The sequence below is a fragment of the Lissotriton vulgaris genome, chromosome 5 (assembly GCF_964263255.1).
Source record: "Lissotriton vulgaris chromosome 5, aLisVul1.2, whole genome shotgun sequence".
Lineage (NCBI taxonomy): Eukaryota > Metazoa > Chordata > Amphibia > Caudata > Salamandridae > Lissotriton > Lissotriton vulgaris.
Window position 1 is genome coordinate 1,282,363,264 of NC_141693.1, and position 24,947 is coordinate 1,282,388,210.

At 45.1% G+C, this 24,947-nt stretch overlaps 1 protein-coding gene across 11 annotated transcripts in view; it reads right to left on the reverse strand.

Moving 5' to 3' along the window:
• Window positions 1-24,947, reverse strand: part of NAV1 (neuron navigator 1) — a 1,017,084-nt gene that overhangs the window by 129,039 nt on the left and 863,098 nt on the right. For all 11 annotated transcript variants that reach the window (XM_086923143.1, XM_086923142.1, XM_086923140.1 and 8 more), the window contains one exon: window positions 1,541-1,679. In XM_086923143.1, coding sequence (XP_086779269.1) covers window positions 1,541-1,679 — 139 coding nt within the window. The remainder of the gene's footprint in view (window positions 1-1,540; window positions 1,680-24,947) is intronic.

The window sequence follows — 24,947 nt, forward strand, 5'->3', positions numbered from 1 at the left end:
TAACAGATATGTCAAGTACTCCCCTCTAAAAGGGATCTGGTGAACTGCATCCTAGTAAGCATTTTTTAATCATATCTTAATATGATGATTTGCTGAGGCACCACCTTTTTGAGAGGTCTACTAAAGCACTTTTTTGTCTGGTGCAAATTGCTGAGTTACCTATTCCTACGATGGTATGTTGAAGCCCCTCTCCCTAGGATGGCCTGCTGAGGATCCTCTCCCTTGGATGGTCTGCTGAGAATCCTCTTCCCAGGATGGCCTGCTTAGGATCCTCCTACAAGGATGGTCTGCGGAGGATCCTCTCCCTAGGATGACCTGCTGAGGATCCTCTCCCTTGGATGACCTGCTGAGGATCCTCTCCCTTGGATGGCCTGCTGAGGATCCACTCCCTTGGATGGCCTGCTGAGGATCCACTCCCTTGGATGGCCTGCTGAGGATCCACTCCCTTGGATGGCCTGCTGAGGATCCACTCCCTTGGATGGCCTGCTGAGGATCCACTCCCTTGGATGGCCTGCTGAGGATCCACTCCCTTGGATGGCCTGCTGAGGATCCACTCCCTTGGATGGCCTGCTGAGGATCCTCTTCCTTGGATGGTCTGCTGAGGATCCTTTTCCTAGGATGACCTGCTGAGGATCCTTTCCCTATGATAGCCTGCTGAGGATCCTTTTACAAGGATGGTCTGCTTAGGCTTATCCTAAGAGAGTGGTAGGCCAAGGCACTACGTTTTAGGGTTATCTGCTGCAGCACATACTCCTTGGGTGGCATACTGAGGCAACTCTTTACTAAGTGAGGAGGCTCTTCAGTAGACGACTTGGTGATGTTCGGGGCACCATATTATAGGGGGATCTACTGAGGCACATCTCCAATCTAATGTGATCTTCTGAGGTCCCTGCTCCTCCTAAGTCATATCCTCCTTAAAACCGAGGACATAAGGAGGCTTTAGGTGAATGTTGCTAAATTGAAATCTGTAGGTTTCAGGATAGCTAATTTTCCTGCTGATTTATGGCACATTGTGAACACAGAAGTGCATATCCCTTTTGGAGGATATGGGAAGAATCTTTTAATCAGGTTGCTGAACGTTGTGACCAGTTCTGTGTTACAAGAATCCCCCGTTCGAAGAGTGTTTGGGAGAAGACTTATTCCACAAAATGAGTTAGGAAGACACAGGGCGTTTTCTTAAATGCCTACCTGGCTGACAACCATTTGTTTCAATGCTGAAAGGGGTTGTCTTGAATTCGGATGGACAATAAAAAGCATAGTGGTGTTCATATGCTCATTCACATTCCAGAAGTATGCTCTTGTGCAATCAGAACAATGAGAACAATGAGAACCAAGAATTACTCATATAAATATAGTGCTTACTTCTCGGTTGTTGTGAAAGAAATTGGTGTGGGCACCTGTTGCACAAATGCAAAAGAGACCAAAATTCAAACTTACTTTGAGGTATGTGAGACATGGACAATAAGGAGAAAAGCAAATACAATAATACCTTCAACATGAGGACCAACTACACCACACACACAAAGACCAGGGGACTTACCGCTACGGCGGAGTTCCTGCGAGAAGCCGTTGGGGTGGAAGGCAGGGAATTGAGGGAGGAACTTGCATTGAACTCTTCGGAGCTGAGGTTGTCGGAGGCATCGCTGAGGCCACTGCTGATGGAGCTGCTCTCATCCCAGCTGAAACACAAGAAAACCATCGAGATCAGTCTAAAGAAGCAGAAGTATCAAGCTGTTCAAATTCTAACTAGCAATGATATACACAACAACCATGGTTAGAAAATGTTTTTTCGCATATCGTAAATAGGGGTTAGGAATCAGGAAAAAGGTTCTTATTCACTGCAATGCAAATTATGCGACTTATGTCTGTGGAATTTAAGTTTGTTCCTTACTATGAATATATTAATTTCTGTAATATTTTGGGGGGAGGGGTTTTGTTCTCAAGCCGATTATTTTGCGAACCACGTTTCCTTGTTTTTTACCATTTATGGCCGGCATATTTGTGAGGAAAACTTTGAGTGTTTTGCAATTTGTTGTGAAGCAAAATCTTTACCAAACTAGTCTTCCTTTGCCAATACGCACAGTATAGTTCCCAAGCTGTATAAAATCTATTAAAAAAGAAAATACTAAACACAAAATTAAAATATGTGAAGTGCCAGGGGCATTGTACCAGGAACTAGAAGAACATTACCATATCATATGGACCACCCCAAAGCTACTCAAAGATGTATGATAAAGTTGACGATGCACCTCCTTCAAGAACCGTGTCACTCGTGGACTATAAGCTTGCCTTTTGCCCTGCTCATAGCTCCGCTGCTTTTTTGGCTAGGTTCACTCTATACAAATACCACATACATGCATATCTATATTGACGTACACACATTCCACATACATTTACGTTTAAATGCCTACTAGCAAGTGAAGCTTCAAAAAGAAAAAGCTCATTCTAGCATGCTCAGCAGCTATTGTCCATGATGTATGCTTACTAAGTGGAAAAACTAGTAAAAGAACTTTACTTAAAGATAATAAAACAAGGGAATTCATTTTATTAGGCATAATGTCCATGAAAGATTTATTAAATAAGACATTCCTGTTTTCAGAATGTGTTACCATTCCAGTAAATTAAATTTCCTCTAAAATTGAGCTTATTATATAAAACATTCCGATGAGATTTATCAAGACAAACGTTAACATTGCGGAGATAGTGTAATTGAAACATAATCAGTTACAGGGTCTCACTCCGTGAAACACCCCTGGTGTAGTGGTTTAATAAATTATTCTGTTTCGGTCAAAGTTGTGAGATAGAGATGTTGCACATGTCTCTCATGGAGAGCCAGTAGCGTTAATGACTGAATTATAAATCTAATAATCCATTGCTATGATGTAGCATCGGTAGGCAACACAACTTGTTAACCACTGTTGCCAAGTCATAAACGAAGTGTATGCTGCTTCAGTGGTGGAAAGAAGGGAGCACAGCTTCTGGGGAATATTTACAACAAGGGGTGGTGAGGGACAGAGTCTCTGAATTAAGCAGAAAGCTCTCACCCAGTCAAGAGATCAGGGCTAGATCCAACACCGTTTTTTAGCTCACTGCACCATCCCAGTTTCAGAACCTGGCTGTATGCAAATTAGTCTGTTCCTGTCCCAGTGCATGATGGGAACAGGGCAAACCAAACTACAAAAGCCAATTCTTACACTGGGAAGGAAACAAGCTCCCGGGGACCGGTTTCTGGCATTACAGCCGTCTTCGGCCCGGTTTGCTTGAATCCTGATGGTGCAATGAGCAAGGGTCTCACATCTGAGAATACCCTTCCACGCTTAGGGTGGACAAAAATATTTACAACAAGGGGTGGTGAGGGACAGAGTCTCTGAATTAAGCAGAAAGCTCTCACCCAGTCAAGAGATCAGGGCTGGATCCAACACCGTTTTTTAGCTCACTGCACCATCCCAGTTTCAGAACCTGGCTGTATGCAAATTAGTCTGTTCCTGTCCCAGTGCATGATGGGAACAGGGCAAACCAAACTACAAAAGCCAATTCTTACACTGGGAAGGAAACAAGCTCCCGGGGACCGGTTTCTGGCATTACAGCCGTCTTCGGCCCGGTTTGCTTGAATCCTGATGGTGCAATGAGCAAGGGTCTCACATCTGAGAATACCCTTCCACGCTTAAGGTGGACAAAAATATTTACAACAAGGGGTGGTGAGGGACAGAGTCTCTGAATTAAGCAGAAAGCTCTCACCCAGTCAAGAGATCAGGGCTAGATCCAACACCGTTTTTTAGCTCACTGCACCATCCCAGTTTCAGAACCTGGCTGTATGCAAATTAGTCTGTTCCTGTCCCAGTGCATGATGGGAACAGGGCAAACCAAACTACAAAAGCCAATTCTTACACTGGGAAGGAAACAAGCTCCCGGGGACCGGTTTCTGGCATTACAGCCGTCTTCGGCCCGGTTTGCTTGAATCCTGATGGTGCAATGAGCAAGGGTCTCACATCTGAGAATACCCTTCCACGCTTAGGGTGGACAAAAATATTTACAACAAGGGGTGGTGAGGGACAGAGTCTCTGAATTAAGCAGAAAGCTCTCACCCAGTCAAGAGATCAGGGCTAGATCCAACACCGTTTTTTAGCTCACTGCACCATCCCAGTTTCAGAACCTGGCTGTATGCAAATTAGTCTGTTCCTGTCCCAGTGCATGATGGGAACAGGGCAAACCAAACTACAAAAGCCAATTCTTACACTGGGAAGGAAACAAGCTCCCGGGGACCGGTTTCTGGCATTACAGCCGTCTTCGGCCCGGTTTGCTTGAATCCTGATGGTGCAATGAGCAAGGGTCTCACATCTGAGAATACCCTTCCACGCTTAGGGTGGACAAAAATATTTACAACAAGGGGTGGTGAGGGACAGAGTCTCTGAATTAAGCAGAAAGCTCTCACCCAGTCAAGAGATCAGGGCTGGATCCAACACCGTTTTTTAGCTCACTGCACCATCCCAGTTTCAGAACCTGGCTGTATGCAAATTAGTCTGTTCCTGTCCCAGTGCATGATGGGAACAGGGCAAACCAAACTACAAAAGCCAATTCTTACACTGGGAAGGAAACAAGCTCCCGGGGACCGGTTTCTGGCATTACAGCCGTCTTCGGCCCGGTTTGCTTGAATCCTGATGGTGCAATGAGCAAGGGTCTCACATCTGAGAATACCCTTCCACGCTTAGGGTGGACAAAAATATTTACAACAAGGGGTGGTGAGGGACAGAGTCTCTGAATTAAGCAGAAAGATCTCACCCAGTCAAGAGATCAGGGCTAGATCCAACACCGTTTTTTAGCTCACTGCACCATCCCAGTTTCAGAACCTGGCTGTATGCAAATTAGTCTGTTCCTGTCCCAGTGCATGATGGGAACAGGGCAAACCAAACTACAAAAGCCAATTCTTACACTGGGAAGGAAACAAGCTCCCGGGGACCGGTTTCTGGCATTACAGCCGTCTTCGGCCCGGTTTGCTTGAATCCTGATGGTGCAATGAGCAAGGGTCTCACATCTGAGAATACCCTTCCACGCTTAGGGTGGACAAAAATATTTACAACAAGGGGTGGTGAGGGACAGAGTCTCTGAATTAAGCAGAAAGCTCTCACCCAGTCAAGAGATCAGGGCTAGATCCAACACCGTTTTTTAGCTCACTGCACCATCCCAGTTTCAGAACCTGGCTGTATGCAAATTAGTCTGTTCCTGTCCCAGTGCATGATGGGAACAGGGCAAACCAAACTACAAAAGCCAATTCTTACACTGGGAAGGAAACAAGCTCCCGGGGACCGGTTTCTGGCATTACAGCCGTCTTCGGCCCGGTTTGCTTGAATCCTGATGGTGCAATGAGCAAGGGTCTCACATCTGAGAATACCCTTCCACGCTTAGGGTGGACAAAAATATTTACAACAAGGGGTGGTGAGGGACAGAGTCTCTGAATTAAGCAGAAAGCTCTCACCCAGTCAAGAGATCAGGGCTGTTTAACTCAGACACTCTGTTCATCACCACCCCCTTTTTGTAAATCGTTTTTGGCCACTATAGGTGTGGCAGGGTATACTCAGACATGAGTCCCTTTCTCACTGCTCCATCAGGATTCAAGCAAGCCGGGCCGAAGAAGGCTGAAATGCCAGAAACCGGTCCCCGGTAGCTTGTCTCCTTTCTGGTGAAGAATTGGCTTGGTAGTTTAGTCTGCCCTGTTCCCATGATGCACTGGGCCAGGGACAGACTGATTTGCATATAGCCAGGTTCTGAGCTGGGATGGGGTAGTGAGATAAATAACGGTGATGGATCAAGCCCTGATCTTTGGACTGGGTAAGAGTGGTCTGTTTAACTCAGACACTCTGTTCATCACCACCCCCCTTTTTGTAAATCGTTTTTGGCCACTATAGGTGTGGCAGGGTATACTCAGACATGAGTCCCTTTCTCACTGCTCCATCAGGATTCAAGCAAGCCGGGCCGAAGAAGGCTGAAATGCCAGAAACCGGTCCCCGGTAGCTTGTCTCCTTTCTGGTGAAGAATTGGCTTGGTAGTTTAGTCTGCCCTGTTCCCATGATGCACTGGGCCAGGGACAGACTGATTTGCATATAGCCAGGTTCTGAGCTGGGATGGGGTAGTGAGATAAATAACGGTGATGGATCAAGCCCTGATCTTTGGACTGGGTAAGAGTGGTCTGTTTAACTCAGACACTCTGTTCATCACCACCCCCCTTTTTGTAAATCGTTTTTGGCCACTATAGGTGTGGCAGGGTATACTCAGACATGAGTCCCTTTCTCACTGCTCCATCAGGATTCAAGCAAGCCGGGCCGAAGAAGGCTGAAATGCCAGAAACCGGTCCCCGGTAGCTTGTCTCCTTTCTGGTGAAGAATTGGCTTGGTAGTTTAGTCTGCCCTGTTCCCATGATGCACTGGGCCAGGGACAGACTGATTTGCATATAGCCAGGTTCTGAGCTGGGATGGGGTAGTGAGATAAATAACGGTGATGGATCAAGCCCTGATCTTTGGACTGGGTAAGAGTGGTCTGTTTAACTCAGACACTCTGTTCATCACCACCCCCTTTTTGTAAATCGTTTTTGGCCACTATAGGTGTGGCAGGGTATACTCAGACATGAGTCCCTTTCTCACTGCTCCATCAGGATTCAAGCAAGCCGGGCCGAAGAAGGCTGAAATGCCAGAAACCGGTCCCCGGTAGCTTGTCTCCTTTCTGGTGAAGAATTGGCTTGGTAGTTTAGTCTGCCCTGTTCCCATGATGCACTAGGCCAGGGACAGACTGATTTGCATATAGCCAGGTTCTGAGCTGGGATGGGGTAGTGAGATAAATAACGGTGATGGATCAAGCCCTGATCTTTGGACTGGGTAAGAGTGGTCTGTTTAACTCAGACACTCTGTTCATCACCACCCCCTTTTTGTAAATCAGCTTCTGGGGAAGGCACAAAGAGGGATGGGTGGTCATGTATTTTTTAGGTCTCAGCCTACGTAGGCTGCGCTTGCGCAGTCTCGCCGGCGAGATCTTATGTTTTTCAGTGTTGGGCTTGAACCCGCCCCTCTTCTCCATTGGCTGGCTTCCTAAACGGAGGCCAGCCATTGGAGGAGAGGGGCGTCTGTCCATTTAAGCCCCGTGTTCATGGATTGAGTGGCGTGTTTTTTAGGTTCTTTCTCTCCTCTTCCCATTGGCTGGAATTTTACATTCCAGCCAATGGGAAGAGGGGAGAACGAAAAACACGCCCCTCAATCCCGAAAATGAGGTGCGTTTCTCCGAGGTATTTCTGCATGACCTCGGAGAAAGATGATGGTGATCAGCCAGAGCTCGCTTGTTAAGCAAAGGTTGACAAGGTTGTGAGCAATTTTCTTGTACTATTGCATTTCCGTGAGACAGGAAGAATTCACTGCAAATGTAGAAAAGACACACATTTGCCTACAGAAAGCCTAGCACCACCTCTCATCAGATCCATAAAATAGGAGACGTCTCTCAGTGTGTTTTCTCACGCATTTGTTAAACTGTTTATCAATCGAGTCTTTCTTTTCTTACCCTCACAGCAATGTTGAAACTACAATACCCATAGTCCTTTGTTCAGAGGGGGGGTCCTAACGTATAATTAAACAAAAAGTTGACCTTGAACCGACATATTTAATTATTTATTTAGATGTGGGACTAGAGTTTCTACTCGATCCACCATTTTGTTTGTATAGTTCCACTTAAACCCGTCGGGTTCTGGAAACCGCGGATGTGAAGACAGGCATTATAGGGGAAAGCTTCTGCGTAGACCCCCGGTTGCCTCTTGTGATTCTGCGAAGACCGTGGCCATGTAGGAAATCAACAGCGGCAGGCATGGCTTCCACCATTCAGACCCAGGTGCAGCATGAAGATAGGCACAGGTGAGGGCAGCGATCATTTAATTACCCTACGATTAAGGCCATACACGGCCCGCAGATTGCATTACAGCCCAATACGTTATGGGAAGCTGCATTTCAAAGCTCGCCATACACTGCCCCTCGTGACGTCACGACGTTTGCGTCATAGCAGAAGTGCGACTAAAGAACATAGGCATCGTTTTCACAGTGCTCCGTCTCTAGGCATTTAATATGGTCAGCTCTGTTGTGCTTACGCTTTCGAAAGAACACTATTGATGGGAATGTATGCGCTCGATTGGATAGCATCCTGGTTGAACTAGCATTGGTAGCCTTTAGTACGTTTGCCTGGGAATTTTATATCCCTAGTTGTTTGATTTGTTATCAACGTTATATCATTTACCTTTGTAGGGTTAAAAGCCAGTGTTAGAGGCTGGCACTTCTCCAAACTGAATCTAAGGCTGTGATGAGTGCATTACTCTGGGTGGGAGCCCTCCCCCCACTCGATCAAGAGATAGCATAGTGACCCCGCCCCCCTCCCCGGTCAAGAGATAGCATAGTTTACAAGGGTCCTAACAAACCATGACAGTAGTACATCGGTGAACAGTTTCAGGTGGGATGACGACCTAAAAGGGTGACTGAATGAAAATCTTTTACAGGTTTAGTCACCAACAGCCCCTGTGAGAGATGTATTCACACCTAAAATTCCACCAAACCAATCCCACGAGGTCGTTCGTATACCGTGAATCCGTTACAGGAGTTTGTCCTCCGAAATACTTGTGCCAGTCTACGGTTGCCAAGAAAAGGATCCTTACTTTGTGATATCCTGGGTGCCTCCGGGCTCTTTTCAAGATAATGGAGTAATTTGCACTTCCCTTATCAAAACCAGTCCTTTTAGCGCAATTGTAAAACCTGCAATTATTACATATCACTGTGTGCAATAAAACGATGCAGTTGTAAAATATCTGGTACAATGTGAAGTGCGAAGGCCACGGTAGAGGCCGAATCCAAGTGTTTATTGCTGCTCCTTAGCTTATTCCTGGATTCGCATCTCTGACGCACAGTTTACCCTGCTAACAATAAAAGGTCTTCCCTTTATTCGGTTTATGCTGTGCTGGGACATCCATAATTTTAGTGGGCTCCAAGTCTGGTTTAACATCTGAGTTTAATTATATGGAGCAAGGAAAGGCATTCTTGTTTTAGCAACTCTGTACATTGCATCCTGTTTGGGAATTGCTGGGGCGAAAAAACAACCGTGTGTTTTGAGTAACATTCACTTGCAGTGAATGAATGGCCAAAGGAAGTGAAACTTCGTCAGGTTTAGTGCTGCCCCTTAAGCCCATATTAAGGCTTCAAGATGGTAAACGGTCCCCACGATGAATTGTATTAAAGGCTACAGAGAATTGTGATAAGACCAGCAGGAAGGCCCCCACCCAAATCCATTACGCAGAGGGCATCATCAGTCACCTAAAAAGTTGCATAAAGTGGGATTGTTTATCGAGCATGCATTAGAAACTATTCTACCTTACAAACGTGATAGTGCGAATATCGAGGTATTTACAAATAAAGAGTTTAGTAATGGTAATAAGAATGTATCTGTCGGTAGACTATAGACACTCAAAAAGGAAAATTTTCCACACATTTATTTTATGTCACGATTGTATGGTTTGTTTTAAACCTTGCCATTTCGCCATCCACCACCACATCCACCAACACCACCACATCCACCAACACCACCACATCCACCACCACCACCACTTCCACCACCACCACCACTTCCACCACCACCACCACTTCCACCACCACCACCACTTCCACCACCACCACCACCACCACCACATCCACCACCACATCCACCACATCCACCACCACCACCACCACATCCACCACCACCACATCCACCACCACCACATCCACCACCACCACATCCACCACCACCACATCCACCACCACATCATCCACCACCACATCATCCACCACCACATCCACCACCACCACATCCCCCACCACCACATCCCCCACCACCACATCCACCACCACCACATCCACCACCACCACCACCACCACCACATCCACCACCACCACCACCACATCCACCACCACCACCACATCCGCCACCACATCCGCCACCACCACATCCGCCAAATCCACAACCACCACATCCGCCAAATCCACAACCACCTCATCCACCACATCTATGTTTGTTTGTGTGTGTGTGTGTGTGTGTGTGTGTGCGCGCAAATGCAATAGGTCTCACATTTGCGAGAGATTAAGCTATTGGCTTTGTAAATGACAATGCCCTTTATTTATCTGTTTTCAAAGCCAACACATAAATAAAAAAAAAATCATTTACAATGCCAATAGCTCTAACTTTTGCAAAGGGGAGACCGTTGCATTGTAAATGTTTGTTTCAATTTGGGACAAGGAGAAGAAGCCATGTTATGTATGGGTCTCCAGTACTCTTCTGCTCCTGTGTAGCAGTTGAAAGCAGGGACAGATGATGTGTGGGTTCCATATATAACATAAAAGTACGATGGGTAAAAGCGATTAAACCAAGCAAACATTAGTCACAGTTACTTGTCCCATATCATTCATGAGAGACGACTTAACCCAGTCCTGGACTTTTAGCCAAAAAAGCACTGCATTTTGAGGCTTATATTTTCAATGTTAGCATTACAAGTATGGCTTAATAGTGCCGTTGGTTGAAAGCCAGGAATGATGAAGTGGTCACACACAGTATAGGGCCACTTGGCAGCTATGCGGACCAAGGATTTTGTTATGAAAAAACACTCCTGACGGAGAGGCTTGCTAAGATGAAAGATTTAATGAGCGAAAGGTGTACAGTGAAGGGAATAATCAATACATATCCCATGATGGTATTTAGGTGAGAAACACACCTGGAAGGGAAAGTAGGACATCACTAGTGAAGGGATTCATTGGGGTAGACACCCAGTATGAATGGAGTTATCAACTCATTCATGTGGTTGATGAGTTTTAGTCAGTGAAACAGCTGTGAGCGTGTGTTCTGGTGGCCACATGGCACAGTTTCCAAATAATATTTTAGCTACCCAACATAATATTACTCATAACAACCTAAAGCTATTGGCCATTCCATCTGGATGCAACCTAATGATCTGAAGATGGTGTACGGACTCTGCAGCAGTCACTCTGGGCTTTGTTGTCAACTTACAACCTCTTTCCATAGGAGGTAAAAAATAATAGCATGTTTGTTTACAAAAAGAAGTGGGGGGCTATGCCCTAGTGCAGAGTGTATACATTACCTTCAGAGATTGGCTCTATAAGAGCCAACTTTGCTCATAAGTGAGGAGTACCCGTAATGCTCTATAGCGGCTAATAGCCGACGTTGGAAATTGGAAACCCGGATTCTAATCCCAGCTTCAACAAAGGACCAAAATGTAGCGGCTTCTTTGTTATTTATATTTGCAAAGCATAACAGCTGCCATTTCTGTGCCACTGCACAGGCAACTCTTAATCACTTTATTGCTCACCAATCGTCATATATATGTGAAAGCAAAACTCTAGATTGTAATTTTTCAAATAGGTGTCACCATCCCATTTCCCAGTATATTCTGGTATCGGCTAATTGGTCTCAAAAGGATCCCACATACTATAGAGTTCATGTTAGAGGTGCTGCTGCATCAACACACAAATGTTGGTGAAGCAAACAGGTCTGTATTACATTTTTAGTCACGAGTAAAACATTTTCCAAAAGCCTTGTTAAAACTATACAAAAAACCATTTACTTCCGGTATACAAAGCATCTAATATAAACAATTTAGGAGCGTAAACTGGGTGTGCTTTTGAGATGCAAAACAGTCTCTCGTGCAATGTACTGCAAGCCCTCCCTAAAAAGAGGAACGATACACCCTACAGCCATTAGCATGAGGGGAGAGACCTACTCCCCTGGCTGGGGGCAATAGCAATTATGCATATTTTGAAAACATGGCAACAATACGTTGTCAGATAAGACTCAAGTAGAGACATCTGCGCTCTCAAGCTAGGACTAAAAGTGTCTCCATGAAGTGGTCTACTGCTCCTTGGAGCCAGGCCCGCAGAGTATCAAATACCAAACTTTAACCAGCGGATAATAAAATAGCTTGCTACCCACTGGTGCCGAAAACTGTAAATATCATAATAACATCCTGCCAGCATTTGGCACCAACAAGTGGCACTTAAGGTCAGAAAGAAATGCGTAGCGCGGCCATAATGAGGCAGGACTACGTGAGGTGTGGAAGAGTAATGCATGCGGACAGAAACCACGCAGTAAAAGGCCTGTGGCTGACACTACCGGTGCACATTAATGTGCACTGAAATCCTCTACCACGATGGAGCTCCTACAAGGTCAGGTCATTGACATGACAGACAGGACAATAGCTAGAGGCTTAGTGTGCTTCATCTGAGCTTCCACAGATGCAGAATCCAGCTATTCACAAGGAGGGGCGAGCCAAAGAGCTCTTAAGTAATCTTGGCTCTCCCTTACCTAGGTACAGAGGCATGCGATAGAGGCTTAACGCTGCCAGCAGTCCCTAGAGAAGAGTGCGTTAGAACCAGGTCACGGTCAAGAGATTAAAAAGCATGAAGTACAGACAATGCTTGTGATAAGTATGAGATGCTGCTGTAAGGATCAAAAGTAAGAAATCAGACTAAAACTGAATACAAATGAATCAAATATATGAAACCAGACAATTGGAAAAAACATTGCATATCCATTTAATTAAACATTTCAATTTGGAAAAATATGATCGTATTAAAAGTAGAGTATGTAAAATGTACAGGCTTCCACCAGAGGAACGTAGTGATCCTAGAGATATGACAGAAGGGCAAGAGAAGGTCAGACATCCTTAGAAGAACATTTATCTTGGCAGGGGCCAAATGTGCTTTGTGACAAAGTTATTCTCCTTCTGCAGTTGTACTTTGGGTTCTTTTGGGCACTGGAAGACAGGTAACTAGCTCCTGGTGCTCAAAAATGGAGGTTCTCAGACGTCAGCAGGTTGGTAGTTCCTGCACCACTTCCTTCTGGTTGCAAACCTCTTCGAGTTGTTTTTAGCAGGGTCTAGATTAGTGTTTCCGGTTATAACGTCCTCCCACCTGGAGACTGGAAAGATTTGACACCCAAACTCTAGGGAAGGGGTAATTTTGCCTATGGTGTTGCCCTGGAGCTTTTGTGGTGCACAACATTGCATTAAAATACACAATAGTTTAAAAGTCCACATGCAGCCCAAAATAACACAGCTCCTCGTGAACCTGTGTGCAACCCTTAGTAAGTCTAGGTCCAGTTTGGGAGGAGCTCCTCTATTGGTTGTTCCAATAACAACCTCTGGCTGTGCACAACACAGCTCACAGAATCTGTGTCTTTACAGATTCAACACCATTCATCTAACACTAAGCCTACCTCAGATCAGAAATGGTAGGCACTGTCTTTGGGTAAATAATAAAGAGACCTAACAACCAGCATCAAAGTGATTTCTAGCTAAACAGGCAGTGAGTAATCTCCTTCAGCTCAGTGGCAGCTCCTCCACTACAGCGGAGAAGTGTCACCCCACTGACTTAAAGCATGGGGAAAAAAAGGAAAAATAAAGTGATAACAACAAGATGTTGTCATCTTATTTTTGTGAGCTGGGCCAGTTTTGTGGGGCGGGGCTTGGATGTGCAGAGGGAATGAGTGGTGGCACCCTCCTAAGTGTGCATCAATGTTTTGCCGGCTGGCACTTTGCACGTTCTCCACCCAGGCTGTATTACAGCCTGGGTGAAGAACATGCCCAGGCTTCCATTCCCCCTCTGAGCGTCAAACTATGGCACTCGGGCCAATCACAACGCTGCATTGGCTCGGGGAGCCAGGGTGCTTTCGAATCACAAAGCTGCATTGCAGCGTTGTGATTGGCTTAGGTGAGCATATCCTGCTTTCTGCTCCAACAGAAGCCAGGAATAGGACAGAAAAGAGACGGTCGACCGGCCGGTAGGCAACTCTTTTTGTATTATCTCCCCCTGCCCCTTCACAGCCCCACTACCAATTTGCAGGAGCAGCCGCGACTGCTTCAGCTTGACAGTGAACGGAGTTGCCCAAGATGATATTCTGGCATAGTTATGTGTAGAAATCTAGATTCTTCAATGGTGGGAGAATGTAGGCTAAATTGCCAACTATCCAATCAGTGATATTTCTGGCTGGGACCCCAATAGATATTTGTAGTAAAGCGGCAAACGCAAATCCTGTGGATTTGCTTCCAGCCTTCCGAAATCTGATGCCACATAACGTGTGATAATAAAGATGGCCCCATTCAAACATAGTGTTTAACTAATCTCTTGCCAACTGTTCTCTTTCCTTTGGGTTCCCCTGCCAGGTTACTTCATAAGGGGTCTGATGGACTGGCACATGTGCCAGAACACAGCAAGACGGTCACTGGCAATACTTCATGGCAAATCTTAGGGGGCAATAATGGGTAATTAGTGACCCCCACCCGCCCCAAGCTCCTCTATTGCCCCCGGAACTCCCTTCTGACCACCACTTGTCAGAAGCATTTTCACTTTCACCCTCTCGCTCTCTGTACCCCTCACGATTTTCTCCAACCCTTTGTGATATATATATATATTTTTTTTTTTACTTTTATGGAGCATCAGCAGCGGCAATTTCCTAACAGACCAGCCGTTTATCTAAATTTGTTTTCACATTTTCTTTTTAATTACCTCTCCAAGATAGGTGTACCATATCTTGTATAGGTGGATGGGGAAAAAAACGTGGTCACCGCAGCAACATGACGCATAGACATTAATTAACTGGAGTGCTGCAATATACTAGTGATGCAAGAGCATGTCGACATCATGACCCTGGAGCTTTTTTGTGTTTGAATATTAAGTCAATGCTGTTAAGTATCCGCAAAACCACTCTTGTTTCTTTTTTGCCGATGCTGTTCAGCATCCTCGAAACTCATTGAAGAAGCCTAAAGGTCAACAACATACTCATCTAGAAAGCGAGATCTATTGGTTTTGCCAAAGCTTATTATATGCAGGGCTCAGCTACTTTGGCAATAGGCAGGGGGCCAAGAATAAGCTCTACCCACCCCCTTGTGCGGTCTTGTGCGGAATTTATCCTCAGTATCAGTTCTTGAGCTTTAACTTAAAGTGGTCTAGAATTCTGTATTTTTATTATTTTATGTAATTAGGAGTTTATTAAAGCGCTACACAGACAAAGGCGCTATCATTGTGTCTTAGATCTTTACACGACCCACTACTTGTACACCAACATGGCTGTGGTACACAGACGAGCGCGCAGAATCACTCCCAGCTCTGAAGCGCCATGTGACTCAGCACTGAGAATGCGTTTGGAGTGCAGAAAATGAAGGGCTTCCTGCCAAGAACCAGCTCAAAAGCTAACACAGCAAAAAAGCACTTAATGCAGCAACCGCAACTTTTTTCGAATCCACAAGCTGCGCTAGCACACTGATGGGTGCATGCCGAGGACACAGTGCCTTCTAGGCAGTCTCTCTGGGACATAGTGCTAATATGTGAGCTCCTTCCAGAATAGATAAGGCCACTTACCACCTTCCAATGCCCATTCAATCCATAGCCTCGTATATGGATTGCAGGGCCCAACCTTCTCAAACCCAGGCTTCAGGTCGACAAGAGCGAAGCGGAGATTTAAGAGCAGTCACTTTTGGTACCTTTGTACCATGACCTAGTTCTTGACTCCAGTGCTTTCATCCTCACAGGAGAACTCAATTTCCATCAAATATACCGGACCAAATGCAACGCAGGCACCCTTCTTGACAACTCTGAAACCAGGAACTGATGCAACAAGTCACAGAGCCCACCTACACCGCCGGTCCCATTCTAGGATCCCATCTTCACATTCTTCAACAAAGTCATGATCAACACACCAAGACCTGTTACTTGGACAGACCATGCCATAGTCAGTTGCACAATCTGCATCCATCAACAGAGAAGAACAGCCACAGCAGTCCCAACACCTCGCACTGGAACAACCTAACAGAGGTGGATTGATTGGATGCCCTCCACAAGAACAAAGCAGAGCAATTAGGCCTCCTTGCAAGAGGCATTGAAATCTTCAACAAGTACATCACCAACTGCACGGACATTCTGGATCCATGAAACAAAGCCTTAGAAGAAAAACTAGGACACAAGCCAGCTGGTACACAGAAGACCTCAGAATGGCAAAACAACACTGCAAAAGATTGGAACAGAAATGGAGAACAAGCAAACAGGAAGTGGAAAAGTAGACTTTCAAAGCTGCCCAGAGAAGGTACCACTGGCTAATCCGATAAACTAAGAGGAAGGTCATAGTTGAACAAATAAATGCCATCTTTAATAGCACCAGATACATTTTTACAATCTCAAGGACTTCCCTACACCCACTGCTGCCAACAATAAGATAAGCCAACCATAAGACCTTTGTAATGACCTCTCAAACTTCTTTTGCAGCAAGATCACAATCTTATACAACAACTTAGCTGTGCAACTGGATCCCTTGACGCTCTCCAGAAGTCTCCCAGTGGTGAACGAAGACAACACAATCACTTCATGGGACACCATTAGCACAGAGAAAACCACAACCATCATGAACACCATTCAATCCGAGGCACCCAGCAGACCGCTTCCCCAACCACACCTTTAACAAGGAGCTATCACCATCCTCAACACCTCCATCAGTACAGTCACCGTTCTGAAATGATGGAAACATGCAGCCCTCAACACCCTCCTAAAGAAACCTCAGAATCATCATAGATAACAAGCCAGACATGACTGCCAGGTCAACGCAGTAGTCTCATCCTGCTTCAACACCCAAAGGATGTTGAAGAAGATCTTCAAGTGGCAACTAAACAAAGGAAAACAAACAATCACCTAAGCCCTCATCACTTCAGACTAGACAATGGGAACACCCTGTATGCCAACTCAAAAGAAGACTACAGATTGGCCGAAATGCAGCATCCAGAATAGCCCATAACATCCCATGCCAAGCCCACATCCCAGCAGGCATTAGGGAACACCTCTGGCTCCTGATATACAAGCAAATGCAGTTCAAAGTCCTTACCCACACCTACAAAGCACTCCAACAGAAACCCTCCCTACCTGACCAGGTGCATTCACTTCCAACAACCTTACAGACACCTTGGCTCTGTTGGTCTCATTAGCACCTATCTTGCTCCTCCTTTAAATCAACACTCACGCAATACATTGACCTGTGCACTCCTTAATAGCAGATCATTATTAGAACACAGATATTAATTTTATGACTTGATGAATCTTGAGGTTCCGGATATATCTTTCCTTATGGAGACCTGGGCAGACGTTGCATCGGACACCAATTTTAGAATAGTTATCCCTGAAGTTTGTTGTTTTTAGATCAGAGTGACTCGACAAAACAAGGCCGAGGAATAGTGATTATATATCACAACCAATTTAGGGCCACATTTAAGCCAATAACCCACCTGGACTGTGAAGCTCCAATGTTTAATTTAAAACGAAACACTAATGCCTTTAATGCCCTCGTAGTTTATCCCCCTATTGGGGCCACAGAGAACTTCACCCAAACACTAATGGATTTTATGGAATCCTGTATAGAATTCCCCAATTTTACGGTCCTGGGTGATATGAATTTCGACTTGGAATTACCAGATGGCAAGATAAAGGAGCACTTAGTTGATAGCTGGCAGAGCTTTGACCTCACGCAACTGATGAATCAAACGACTCATCAGGCCAATCATATGCTCGATTATGGTTTTACTAGCAGCTCTGATTTATTACTGGACAAGTTCTTGCCATTAACTTGGGCAGATCAAAAAGTGGTGTTCCTTAAGTTAAAAATATCAGCCAACAACTTCCTTAATTCTAACATCTTCAGTTTTTAAATATCGCTCTTGGCAAAAAACACAGTGCAGAATTAAATAACGTTCTGGGGAGGTTGCATCCCATGATAGGGCGTGATATCGACTTAGCGTCTGCCAATTATACAGAATATTGCAGCTACCCAGCTGGCTCCCATAAAAACAAGGAGAAACCATAGAACCAAGCCATCTGCTCCATGGTATTCCCTGGAACGTAGAGAATTTAAACAGAAGTGCAGGCACTAGGAGCAACTGTGGAGATTAGATTACAATCCTGAAGAAAAGATTAAATACAAATCCCTTATTAAGGAGCATGAATCTTTCATTTTTGTGGTAAAAGACAGCTACTTCACGGACAAAATCAATGCTGATAAAAACTCCACGAAGGAACTTTTTAGCACAGTTAAAACTGTATCCAACTTTAATAATAAAAACACTGTGTGCCCTGATCAATCCTTCTGCAATAAATTAGCAGACTTTCTTATCAAAGGTAAATGCCATAGTTTATGAATTTATCTCGAACACAAACTTTGTAACCTCATAAAATCCTTAACACGTAGAGACGCTTGGGGAGACAACACTAACCAAACCGCATTCCTGTTCAAATGTTTTTCACTGCTATCACACCCCCCTCACTGAGGAGAAGATTGCCAAACTTATCGAATCCTCTAAATCTGGCACCCCATCCAACCCTTACACCCCCACCCTCCCACCCCCCATGATCTCCACGCAACCTCAGAGACAGTGTCAGTCTATCTCACAGGACTCCTGTGTCAAATCCTAATTGCAGGGCATTTTTCAAAAGCGTGGAAAAAGGTTCTCTCGCCTCCCTCTCGCCGCTAAAATATTAGAGAAGGCAATGAATCAGGATATTGGGGCCTTCCTTAAAGACAGCCTTCTTCTGGATCTCTCTCAACATGGGTTCAGACATGATCACTACACTGAGCAGTTACAGTCATTGTTGGCACTTGTGGGAAGGCAGCTTTGATTTTACTCAATCTTTCGACTGCGTTCAATATGGTCAGCAACTCTCTACCTATCAACAAGCTGAAAAGCATCATCATCAATGCTTTCGCACTTGTGTTGCCAAGTTCCTTCCTGTTGAATACAGAGCCAGTAGTCACTCTGGAAGACCTGGTCTCCGAACCCTTCTCCCCTCCTTGTGGGGTCCCTCAATGATCTTCGTTAAGCCCTACTCTTTTTAAGGTTTTGCCACCCCTCTGATCGAATTAATCCAGTCCTGTGGCTTCTCAGTCATATCTTGCGCTGTAGGGTCATCTCATCTAACATCGAAAAGGAGGCCAGACAGTTTAACAACTGCATGAGTAATATCGTCAGTTGGATGCAGAAAAAATGAATGAAACGTAATTCTGAAAAGACCAAAGGACTCCTATTCGGTAGCAGCACCTCATTTTGGAATACGGCATGGTGGACTTACAATCTTGGTGCTCTCCCAACAAAAGTCCAAAAAGCCAAAAATATGGAGCTCCTTTTTGATTGAGACCTGTGCTTCGCTGACCATAGTAATTAGGTTACATCTTTCTGTTTTTTTCACATTAAGAATTTTGGGAAAAATCTTTCGTTTTATCCCTACAGAACTTCAGAAAACAGATATTGTGACGCTCCGATTGGGGGCACCCAGCAACAGCTACAGAAAAATCTCCAAATCCTTCAAAACGGGACAGCTTGCGTACTGATGAAACCACTAAAATTCCACTAGGTCTCACAAGCTATTAGGAGTCTGCATTGGCTGCCAGTGAGCGAGCAGATTACGTTTAAGACCATATGCTGGGCCCTAAATCTCTGCCAAGGTTGGCCATGCCCATTTTCAAAAACTATTTCAATGGCACTTACCAACACAATTTTTAATCCAGCTCAGCGAGAATGATAGTAATTCTAAGAATTAAAATGGCCCAATGCGGAGGTAGAAGCTTACCCCTCTCCACATGTAAATGGTGGAACCCACTGCCCGGCCATCTTAGAGCCCAGTCAGATCAAGTCAAATTCAGGAAGCAGTTGAAAACCTGGCTTTTTTCCTTCCATAGTTAAATAGGCCTTCCGTTTTTCCTGGAAGGGTTCTATCTGGATGCTAGCGCCAAGACGCCAACAGGTATTTGTGCGCTATACAAGCCTATATTTCTTGCTGTTAGCACACAACTCAGGCATACACAAAAGCAGAGCAAGGGGCCACGCCTTCTCATACCTCAACCTTAAGCCTGGAACAAACTTCCACAACAAATCAGAGTCGCCTCCTCTCTTCTTCACCTGTTGTCATGGTGGTGGGAGGGAGTTAGGCAGGAGTATGGGCACAGCCGGAATCACCCCTGCTAGACAACAAAGTTATGGGCAACTCCATTACCTGCGGCATCAGCCTGCAACCACCCTTTTGAGGCAGGTGCTCAAGCTGGCTTGTTGGACAAGGTTGAAAATGGATACACACACCTATGAGCTGCTACCCCTACCACTCGCCTACGCTAGTGAACCCTGCACCCAGGACGTTCACTCACTTTTCACAATAAGAGATTTGGCGTCTGTGACCCCACTTGGAAATAATGAGAACAAACTCAATGCACTTTCAATCTGTGGCCTCTTTCTGGGGTGGGCATGCTCTTTATAAAATATAGGAACAGTCTCTATGTTCATTTATTAAATGGTTCTTAGTGGTGAGAGACAGGATTAGCTTTTACTTTAAATGGTGCAGTCTTTGTTCAGTTCAATCTTTTGCTGCTCTCTTGGTTCATCACCAATACAAGTGATTGTCTCACTAGTGAGTTAAGGGCCTTGCTCATGCAGTACCCTCTGGATTGGTGATAATGGAATGGATTTTAGTTTGCACACCCTCTTCATCTTCAACCTCTCTCTCATTGGACTCTGATCTCTGGCACATTTTGATATCTGCTTCCAGTTGTGTATGAACACCTTCTGACTAATGTGAAATGGCCCAATGGTGACATAGGTAACCGAATCATAGGCCAGATTCCCACAGAACTGCTGAGTAACGTCAATTTCAAAGACTGGAATCCAATGTTTAACTCTATTTTCGGATAATGACAGCTGGTTCAAATTTCATTGCAACTGGGGCTCAACATTACTTTACAGGCATTGAAGTGTTCAGCCCTAACCAAGGGAAATTGAGCTTTTCCCCTGAGGGCAACTCTAGTTCAGTCTGTCACTACTGCACTTAAAGGCGAGATCTGCAAACATGAAACCTGCCCCACTCTCTACACACCTGAGTGAACTCAGAACACTTAAATTCACAAAGCACTCACAGACACTAAAGGGCTTCAATTGATTGTGGGTAAGGAATGTCCAACAGCCTGAAGCAGGCCACAGGGGAGGGGACGATATGTCGAAACATATCAATGAACAGGGCTTCTACAGTTCACTTTCTGAGAGAAGAGCCATTTTGAAAAATCGAATGTTCTGCTTGTCGACACATGAAAGCTTTACTTACTGACCTAACTTGTTGGAGTTGTTGGTTGCACACAGTCTTGGAGACTTGTTGGACTGTAGCCTCAACATGAGCGCAGCCGCTGGGGCTACGGGTGACTGGTGTTGCGGTCTCAGGTTGCTCTGGAAATGGAGCGGAGCAAGGAGAGCACCTATGGACTGATGGCAGATAAGGATTGGTCATTTAAGGTGCATTTTTTTAAGCCTGCAGTAAAATCATGGAGATCTACAGTTTACAGCCTCTTCAATTGCGTTTCTGTTTGCACACACTTTAGATCCAACTACAGGGTAGAAATTCAGGTTTCGAACTTACACATGCTGCAGTATTAACGTGCACTTAATCCACTTCCACCATTCTCCCTAGAGGCTAAATATAATTAAGTTAATGAGCATCATATAAAAATAACTTCTGCTGGCGCCTGTGTAAGGCAACTTTGAGGTCTTACCAATGCCTGAACTAGGACTCGTACATGCAGAGGCGGTGCACCAGCCAGCCCCTTCTTGAACCCTTCCTGCAGGCCTTGAGCTTAGTCTACCGAAGGCCAAAGTGTTTCTTTTCTATTAATTGATGAGTTCGGAAAGGGAGGGAGGAGGGCATTGTTCAATCAAGCATCACTCTATACCGGTCCCAGAGATGTGGGTATTATTCTCGGCTTTTCGGCAGTTATTCAACTTTAGAGTCTATTGTTTTCAATGTTATTGATTTTTTTATTTCGGAGTTCAAGGGTTATTGCCACACAAGATTTTCAGGATGTTCACTGAAACAGTGCCAGGGAGGGAGGTGGGAGGGGGCTTGAGAGGGAGATGAAGAGGGAGGAGGCAGCATAATTTGTGTGCAAAAAGACATTTTAATCACGATTATTAATGCACATTTTTATTTTTTTTTATTGGCGGAACGCCGGTACCCTTCCACTGGAAGTAATGCTTTCTCCCAGTGCAGGTACTTGAGCTTAGGAGCACCTTCACATCTACATAACCCGAAAAGGACCCCATTTCTATAGTGGTTGTCTTGAGACCTGTGGAGGCATCACCTACAACCTTCAATGACTTAAGATAATCAGCATTCCTTTGCAAGAAGCAAGAAGTCAGCATTGTCAAGCATTCATTTTTAGATCTAGGCTGAAGCTGGATACAGAGCAGCGACCTTGCTTTCCCCTAAACCTATTGGGCCCCTAAGAGACACGAGTAATCGGAGTTCAGAGTACCATGTTACATCCCATATACAACACAGTACCGCTGGCTGGAGAGCGCCTGTAGCCACGTCCGGAACAGCAGAAACTTGCCAAAACACCTCATCGAAACAGCGTAAGCTAATTCGCCAAAACTGGGGCTGCATGAAAAATATAAAGGCAATGCGTTTTGTATATTTATTTCCAAATAAAGGAAATGTAGAGCAGAGCCATCATATGGTGTTCATGCACACGACTCTTAAATATTTTCAGCCCATTTTTTAATTGAAATGCTGTAATCTAATTCTCCCAGGTGGGGTTTGGTTAAAGTAAAATCTGCTCTCAATTAATTTCTCTCTATTATGATCATCCTATAGAAGAAAACAAATAGCTTTCCCTTTCTTTTCTATGTGAAAGGACTGCTCCACACTGTAGAAAACTGAGCTGCTAACGCACTCCACTTTGCAGCTTCTCGTGAAAATGGGACATGACGCCACTCTTGGAAAGTGACCAGATAAAAGGGCACAGAAGGAGGCGCGGTACGATAACAGGACAGGATATTTATATTGATGATTTTTTTTTTTTAAATCAAAAGGTACCCCAATGGTGTTGCTGAAGGAAGGGAATCATTGGGAGTCACTGCCAACATGTGGCCCCTCACATAGACTAGTCAATGTTAAATAAGGTAAACAATTTATTTATGGAACAGCATAATTTTAAATCCACCTAATGCTTCGTATTGATTATTGATACTGAACTTATTAAACTAAATTAAGTAACTTTTCAAAAATAAAGAAACAGAGTAGAGCTAACATGACGTCGAACGGCTCAGTGTCAGAAATCTTATAAAGAGAGGCGAAAATCGAAACCTGTATACTCTTGAATGTGGGGAGGAGAGTATGTTTATAAAAGACTAGAAATAATAATGGTGCAATTTTATATAGCTCTCCTCACCACAGTTCTGCGTTTGTAAGCACTATTATTAACTGGTGTTACTTTAAGCAGTTCAATTATAGTTCTCGGTTTACTGACCTCAGAAGGATGAGAGGTGTCGTTTCCAATTCCCATGATTTACATTTGTGCACTGCAAATCACAGCAGACGCCAGCGGCGAGCCTGAAAGCAGCACAGCCATCTACGGTACAGGAGGCGAGCCTATGCCACTGCTGCGGGTGTTGGAGCGCAATCTCCAAACAGAACGGCGTGGAGGAAAGTCTGAAGCACACAAGGAAGTCTCTCCCCAAAAAAGGGTGGGCAATCCGTGGAACTGCCAAGGAGCGGGTGTGTCTAAGACAAACACACTAACAGAAACCGGAGACTGCGGAAACACCAGGGTAGTAATGGCAGAGACGAGGCTGTGGCGTAAGAGCAGTCATGGGGCGACAAGGCACTTATCTGCCGTCACCATCTTTGTATCGGTTTGGTTTTACAAGGCCCAAAATATGCTCTTCCTGAAGTGATTAGATGACAGGAGAGCGTCAGTTATCAACAGGAAACCCCCACTCCGCGCCTCTGTTCCTTTCACGAGCACCGTCTGGGTGTGCTTGAAAGCACCCGGGGGCGCTTTCAGTCTGTAGTTTCCTCGAGTAGAGTGTCATAAATGAGAGATGGGGGCCAACGTGCCGACCACAAAGCAAGCAATATGCATTTTATAAGAGCCCCCTCCATTTATGTTTGACTAAAACATGCGCCATTACTAAATGGTCTCTCAGGACCAAACGACGTCAACACCTAGAGATGCATGATAGTTAAATAAGAGAACTGTTGAAGCTGTGCGGCCAAAACCACTCACCAAACCTCTACAGTATGAGGTCATAAACAGGACGTGCATTGTGCTCGGTCTGACGTCACACGCAGCAAACAGGACGTGAACAAACCAACGAATGGTCAATTCAAAAAGAGATCTGGAGCGTTTCAAGGCACGCGATGAGCCGTCCACGATTTGTACATATTTATCAATAAGTGTGTTTTCATCAGTCTCTGTCACAATGCTTCCACCTGACATTTGTGGCAGAAAGGCAGGGACTCTGAAGAAACTGAAAAGCGCAAAAGATTCCACTACCCGGCATATTTGAAGCGGAATTTTTAAAGAAGTGTGATTATGTTTCATTTTGTGGGGTTTCCAGAAAACAGCTCAAGGCTGAAAGAGGCGATTTAGGCTAATGTTTAAATCGGAAAAGTTCCTGTCCTTAGCAATCCCAGAGTCGAAAGCCTACATGGCCGATTCCAGTTGGCGCTGCGTTATGAGCCTTCCACTCTGATGCGCCCAAGGATCGATCTGGTCTCTGCCAGCGACGATTCTATGTGAAACGAGTTCGAAGGGTTCGGCTTGGGTCAGCAATGCAGTAAGTGCATCGATCACACAAGGCTTTTAATGCCACCTCCTCACGTGGGCTGAGCACCAAGGGCTCGAGGCATCGGCATGGCCCACCCCTCACTGTTCCAGCGAGAAGGAGACCATGATTTGGCCACTCACGTGGAATGACCCGTTTTCAGGTCTGCCAATCAAACCCAAAACGGCCTTTGTTTAGGGTCATTTTCCTTCTAACGCTGGAGAATGGTCAATGGTGCAAAGCAGCGGAGTGGTAGAAGCAAAGCCCGACTCACCCGCAG